Source organism: Seriola aureovittata, chromosome 15, assembly GCF_021018895.1.
Source record: "Seriola aureovittata isolate HTS-2021-v1 ecotype China chromosome 15, ASM2101889v1, whole genome shotgun sequence".
NCBI lineage: Eukaryota > Metazoa > Chordata > Actinopteri > Carangiformes > Carangidae > Seriola > Seriola aureovittata.
The window spans coordinates 114,553-121,599 of NC_079378.1; the positions used below are offsets into that span (position 1 = coordinate 114,553).

Consider the following 7,047-nt stretch of genomic DNA (forward strand, 5'->3'; position numbering starts at 1 on the left):
GTCTGACCGAGCATCAAAGGTTCTGTAAATGATCGTCACTACCACTGGATGTCGCACTTGACCACCAGAAAACATAATAACTATTGTAGCTTCATTTGACCTGAACACAGATTCTTTAATCCGACAGGATTCCTGACAGTGATGAAGCTGTTGCTCTCTTCTTCATCACTGAGCTCAGAATAACATGAAGAGAAATGACTAGACCAACAATGATCCTCACACTGATCAATACATTACATTACATTACATTACACTAATATTTCTACTTCTTCTCTTTCTCTGATCTCTGCAGCAGAAACAGTCTGAAATTCACTTTAACTGTTTTATCTGCATCACATGTTCATAATTACATGTTGATGTTCATCATCAGACAACAGAAGAAATGTAATTATAATTCATGCACCTATTTACAATATAGGCTATCTTCAGTCTGACCTTAATATTTGTTAAAGGATTCATTTATTGTTAGTTGACTCTGAAACAAATAGAGAATATTAACAGAAATAATGTTTTATGTTTTATGTTGAACTTCCTTGTGGTTTATTATATCCTAGATTACTGATCATATATTGTTTTTGTGTGATCAAGAAGATGCAGTTTTAATACATTTTTTTTTTACTCATCAGCTGTTCATTGATCTTTACTGCTTTTGTTTTTGTTTCTTGTAAAGGTAGACGCCCCCTGGCGGCGGTCTGACGCCTCAAAAGACTCTGACGGAATCAGCCACTCAGAGACGACGCTCTGCCTGGTTTAGTTTGATTGACAGAGATACCAGCCAATGACAGTGCGTCTGCGCAGCTGGCAGTGTTGTGGGAAGGTGGGACGAGGCGCCGCTAGGCAGCACAGCGGAAGAAAATGGCGGCCGTGGCTGCAGAGCCCGGAGCTGCGGCGGTTCCGACAACAACGTCAACCGCGGCGACGGACGACGAGGGCCCGCCAGAATCGGGTCCTTGCGGCCTGGGACTCCCAGAAGCCCCGCTGGAGTCCAACAGGCCGCGGGAGTCCGGCATTGCTGTGGAGCTGGTCGCCCCCCGAGTGGAGGATGGTGGGGACGGGGAGGAGCGCCGCCATGTCAGGCCGGAGCTGGAGCCCACGGCGGGAAAAGCGCTCTGTGAAACCGTCGTTAACGACGAAATGATCAACAACTTCCAAGTGGATCGGATCAGCATCGACCGGTTTTCGCCCGGACTGCCGGTGGATCCAGAGGGCGGCGGGAACGTGTCGGTGCAAGCGGTGTACCGCAGCATCCTGCCGGACCCGCAGCCCTCGGCCGTCTTTCTGCACTCCTTCCCGGCTCCACCGCCAGTCACCGAGGCCGGACTGTCTCTGGCCGAACCGGCAGAACCGACTACTAACGTCACGACGGACCGGGCCGAGACAGCGGGCCGAGACCGGGGCTACACGGTCTTGGTCCAACCAGAGCTGAGGCCCGGGCCCGCGGAGGACGCCATATTGGACGGTAATGTGGACCGGCTGTCGGTTCCGGTAAGCCTGGACAGCCTGAACCCGGAGACCGGCTACGCTAAAAACTCCGCTGGGACCGAGGAGTCGGCGGGCCGCGGCTTGCGGGACTCGTCACCGCCCTGTCGGTCCCCGAAGAGGCGGCTGATGACGGACGTCGTGAAGCAGGAGGAGTCCTCCCGGTCCGAGCCCGGACCTGAACCCAGTCTCGGTGGTCCCTCGCTCGCCTCCTATCAGGATCTGAGTCCCGGGTCCGAGGTCCGGGTCTCTCTGGACCATGTCATCGATGACGCGCTGGTGGTGTCCTTCCGGCTGGGAGAGAAGGTTTTCTCCGGGGTGCTGATGGACGTTTCCAAAAGGTAAAACTTTATTAATAACTTTGTCAATGATGTGAAAGTGTTTAATGTTTTTATATGATCATCAGAAACTCACCTGTAGACAGGTAACATAACTGAAGCTCAGCTGATCAGTCCATAATCGATTAACATTTTATCTCAAATTTTCAAACGAAAGCTGCGGCTTTTACTTTTCTATGATGCTTTTATCATCGCAGTAATTAATAACCAGCAGATTAATCAATAATTAAAATGATCATCTTTATTATAACATAATAATGTTCGGTTTTTATCATTTTTTCCGTTGTATTACTTTAAAATAAAACGTTTTTGACCATCAGTCCAAAAGCAGGTGAACATGCGGTCTGAAGAGGTGAAGCAGACCAGGTGAAGCTGATGAAGGCCAACACCTGAAGCACATTGGTCGCTCAATAAAGTTGCTCTATTCAGTGTTTCTGGAGTTTTTACTCCTCAGACCAACAGAACCCCAAAAATAAATAATAACAATAATAATGTTCCAAAAATATTTACTTTCACACAAGACAAACACTGGATGATTCTGGATTTCTTCCACACAAGTTCTTAGGCCTAGTGGTTCGACTTGAACCGACCTGGACTTGGACTGGCCCACATCAGTGTTTCCCCGAGATGCACCTGACACTGGTGTTACACCACTGCTGAGAGAGAGGGCTCAGTTTTGTCTTTAGAAACAATCCCATTAGCACTTGGGCTAAACACCCGGGTCAGTTCACACACCTGTGAGTAAAACATATAGTGAAATGTAGCACTTAGCTGTTAATGACAGAGCAACAATTATAACAGCAAGCGCCTGTAGCTGTCAACAATCAAGGAAGCAAAGCTGATCATGGGAAAACAGTCGAGCAGCTTCACGTGTCGCACAGGAACATTACAGCACACGCTCTTTTTAGCAGTGGATGATACGTCGGATATACTCCATGTATTGCTTTAAGCTTGACGGTGAATTCATTTGGTGTTTCTTTTCGCTCTCCTATGACTGTCTCCCTCTCACAGACGACGCCAGGGAACACAAATCTCTGCATCCTGTTTCACTCTGATTTTATACTGAAAGTCCTGACCAGAAGTTGTGACTCAACTCAGTCGCCTTAACACTACTTCAGACAGATTTTGCAGGGACTAGACTCATCAGTACAGAACTGTAAAGACAGCAGAGTACAGTAAAGTAACAGTATAATTTGTGATCTATTGTTTCATGTGTATCTGAACATAAAAAGGTAAAATTAAAAAGTGATATTTCTGATTCTCGTCTTGTACCCAGCTGTACTTGAGTCTCTAAGGTTCTCATCCTGTGTGTGTTGTGTTCAGGTTCGGACCATACGGGATTCCCATCACGGTGTTTCCAAGACGGGATGACCGGAGTCGACCTCAGATGTCTCTACACTCGGAGCCTGTTACCAACGACAACCCCTCCACCAAACAGGAGGAGGTCACTGTCAGCCCCCCACCCCCACCTCACCCCTGGACCTCCAAACCACCGCCGCTGTTCCAGGAGGGTGCGCCGTACCCCCCTCCTCTTTTCATCAGGGACACCTACAACCAGGCCTTACCTCAGCCACCGCCACGCAAGATAAAACGGCCAAAGCGGCGCTATCGCTGTGAAGAGCCAACCTCCATCATGAACGCCATCAAGCTCCGCCCACGCCAGGTGCTCTGTGACAAGTGCAAAGGTGTGGTGGCATCAGGAGGGCAAAGGGAGGCGCGGCGGGGCACAGTGGATCTGAGGGGCGAGGAGGCGTCTCGTCGGCGGAGGCAAGCTGAGGGACCGATCTCCTCTGAGGTAAAACGGCTGAGGAGCGACGACAGGGGAAGGGGACCCGCCGCTGACAGAAGGTCATCATCAGGGATTTGTGTGTCATCTTCATCATCATCTTCCTCCCGCCGTGTCCTGAAGAGCGTGGCTTCATCTTCATCCTCGTCGTCACCCTCGTCCACCCGGATGCGTCTGAAGCTGAACTCTAAGAAAGGCCTAGCTAAAGGTTCTGCCGGCGATCGCTCCAAAGCGCGGCAGGTTCTCAAGAAGCTGGCGAGGAGCTCGCAGCCGCCGCCACATCGTCGGCCCAAAGACCACAACCAGAACCAGAGTCAGACCCAGAGCCAGGACCGCACCAAGGCTGTGACCCGAGCTGCCGCCTTGCAGAACCACAACCAGAAGGTGCACTTCACCCGCCGCCTGCAGCACCTCACCGGCACCGCAGTCAGCTCAAGCGCCCACACGTCGTTGCCGCCCAGAATGCGCCTCAAACCCCAAAGGTATCGTACCGACGACAGCCAGACCTCCTCCTCCTCCTCCCTGCCCAAACAGATCGCTCGCTCATCGCCTCCCAAACCTGCTTTAAATCCTGTCCCCACATCGGACCCGGTCCCACCCACAGCCCCACCTCTTCCCTCAAACACAGCTCCTCCCCCAGTGCCCACCCCCTCCTTTGCAGTCAGTGTTGTCTTGGAAACACAGGTCCGTCCTGCAGTGGAGGAGGTGACGGATGAGGAAGGGGGAGGAGGTGAAGGGCAGGTAGTGGAGCCTCCTCCTCCTCCCTCCTCCTCTTCCTCCCTGGACTCGTCCCCCTCAGAGTGTAGCTCCACAAAGACCTTTGACCCCCCACCCTCCTTCTCCTCTCCTCTCGCTCCTCCTCCCCCTTCCTCCTCCTCACTAGCGCCTCGGTGTTCCCCCTCTTTCTCCCCCGTCACCCCACCCCCCAGATCTGACAGTAAGGAGACGCAGGCTGGCGATGAGGAGGAGGAGGAGGAGGAAGAGGAGGGGGGTGAACTGAAGAGGCGCCGCAAGTCTTCCACATCCTCCTCCTCCTCCTCGTCTTCGTCGTCTTCCTCTGTCTTCTCCAAGTCAGTGTCCAAATGTTCTCTTCCTGACGGTCGGACCGTGTGCGTCGGCGACATCGTCTGGGCAAAGATCTACGGTTTCCCCTGGTGGCCAGCTCGCGTGCTCGGCATCACGGTTGCGCGTCGAGGCGACACAGGGCTGGCAGTGCGGCAGGAGGCACGAGTTTCCTGGTTTGGCTCTCCCACCACCTCCTTCCTGCCACTTGCCCAGCTGTCGCCCTTCCTAGAGACCTTCCAGTCTCGCTTCGACAGGAAGAGGAAGGGGCCGTACCGCCGCGCAATCGCAGAGGCCGCCAGCGCTGCCAAACAGCTAACGCCTGAAGTCCGAGCGCTACTCACGCAATTCGAGACGTAGCATCTGCCGCTGTTAAATCCCCCCAACCCCACCCGTCTGTCAGAGACTGATGCAGACAGGTGGACAATGTTTCTGTCTCTGTTCTTCCTGTTTGAGGGGGGGTGGAGCTTCTGGGTTACCGGTCAGTGTCCTCAGATCAGGGGTCAGTCAGCGGCAGCGTTTCCACTCGCCATCGAGTTACAGCATCTGTTTCTCATGAACGCGACTCTGATGATGATTGGCTGACAGACCAGACTGTCACACATTTACATCAATGATCATGAATCAACAAACACTAATTAAGACGTTAGAGATCGTCGCTTCGTTTTTTTCCTCGTTCCTGAATCACAGATTGTCCTCGTTCGATAATGTTGAATCAAAATTTTTGTTTTGATTCGACACATTTTTGTAGAAGTGTGTCGAGTTGTTCAGTCCGATTTTTATTGTCCCTCGTCGGCCGGGCGATGGCGGTGTGAAACGCTAATCTGTCACTTCCTGTTTAGAGTCTCCTGGTTCCTCTGGGTTCTACTTGGGAACATCCAGACTGAAAACTTTTATTTTCTTTTTAAAGAAGCTCCGTTTTCCGTTCACAAAGAAATCAAGATAAAAAAAAAACTGTGAAACACAACGTGTTGTCCAAACTGAGGCCGGAGGTCTGAGTCAGAGCGGTCCAGACTCTGGGAGGTTTTTAGTTTCATCATGAATCTTCAAACTTTAATGTTTGATCCCACTGATAGAAAAACAATAAGTGATCAGTGACCTGATTGGTTCTCTGATCTCCCACAATTCAACAGGAACATGGGACAGTTGTAACAGTGAATAGTAATAGATCCGGTCATGTAGTCCTGTTTTCAGACCAGGCTCCTGGAACGTCTTCATCAGCTGTTTATCAATCAGACTGATCTCTTATGAAACGTATTGATCATCACAGTTTGCCTGTCACCTCCTCAGGGTGTTTGTCTCAGTGATTATTAGTGATCTGAAGTTTATTTAAAGACGTTTCGTTTGAAGCTCAGTGGTTTGACTCCCGAGCCTCAGTTTATCAACAGACAGACGGACAGGTAGGACACACTGACTGTTAGACAGGACAGAATGAAGATGATGATGATGAAGGTGGATTTTCCCTCTCTGCTGTTTGTAGTTTCAGCTGTCAGACTCTTTTTACCGTCTGTTTGCAGATCAGAGATTCTGAACTAAAAACTGTTTGAAACACAGACAAAATAATTCAAGTAAAAAATAAAGAATCCGTCTGAGTTGACCTGTGTACATGTTTTTTCTGATGTTTTAAATCTATTAATAAAGTGTCAAACTTCTCTTTGAATCGTCGTCATCATTTAAACTCTTTCTTCTGTGGTGGTTTTACTGTAGGAGTGATGGTGGTGCCTTGCTCAGCAGCACGCTGGCAGCAGACCTCACGCTCAGATATTCTCACCTGCAAACAGATGTTTGGTAAACGGGTCTCCTGAGCTGATTTTACCAGAAATATCAGCAAAAAAAATGGAATACAGGCATGTTCAGAACTCCACTGAGATTTTAACATTTTAGACACATCAGTGGGTGAAAGACTGAAACCTGCAGATGATAAAAAAACCAACATGATCCGAGTCATAAAACATGTTGACGGGACGTGACATGTTGCTAGTTTTAGGTAAAAACACCTCTGATAACCAGAGTGGGAAAATACCAGCAGGTACTGACTAAATACTGGATGATATAATTAGGTACTAGCTTGTGAATACTAGAAGGTGCTGTCTAAATACTTAAGAAATGCACTGGCTTCATATTGGAAAATACAGCGACATATTGACGATCTATAAATAAAAATAACAGAAGGTACTGGCTAAATTCTGAGTTTAGAGTTGGTTGGCCACCTCTGATAACCCTCAAAAAGTGAGAGATACTTTGGTCCAATCCCAGTGCGAGGGAATAATAAGTTCATAGCGTTGTGACATTAAACACGGGGTTTCCAGGGTTATCAGGGGGAGCTGTAAAAAAAAACACAACCAATGGCCATAAAACTCAAGAAATAAGATAGAAGAACAA

General features: G+C 49.4%; 1 protein-coding gene across 1 annotated transcript; it reads left to right on the plus strand.

The window, feature by feature from the left end:
• The first annotated feature begins 566 nt into the window (after positions 1-566).
• Positions 567-6,317, plus strand: pwwp2a (PWWP domain containing 2A). The gene is made up of 2 exons (XM_056396972.1): positions 567-1,820; positions 3,141-6,317. Exons 1-2 carry the CDS (start codon positions 856-858, stop codon positions 5,023-5,025), a joined length of 2,850 nt encoding a protein of 949 aa, XP_056252947.1. The 5' UTR covers positions 567-855; the 3' UTR covers positions 5,026-6,317.
• The last annotated feature ends 730 nt before the right edge of the window (positions 6,318-7,047 follow it).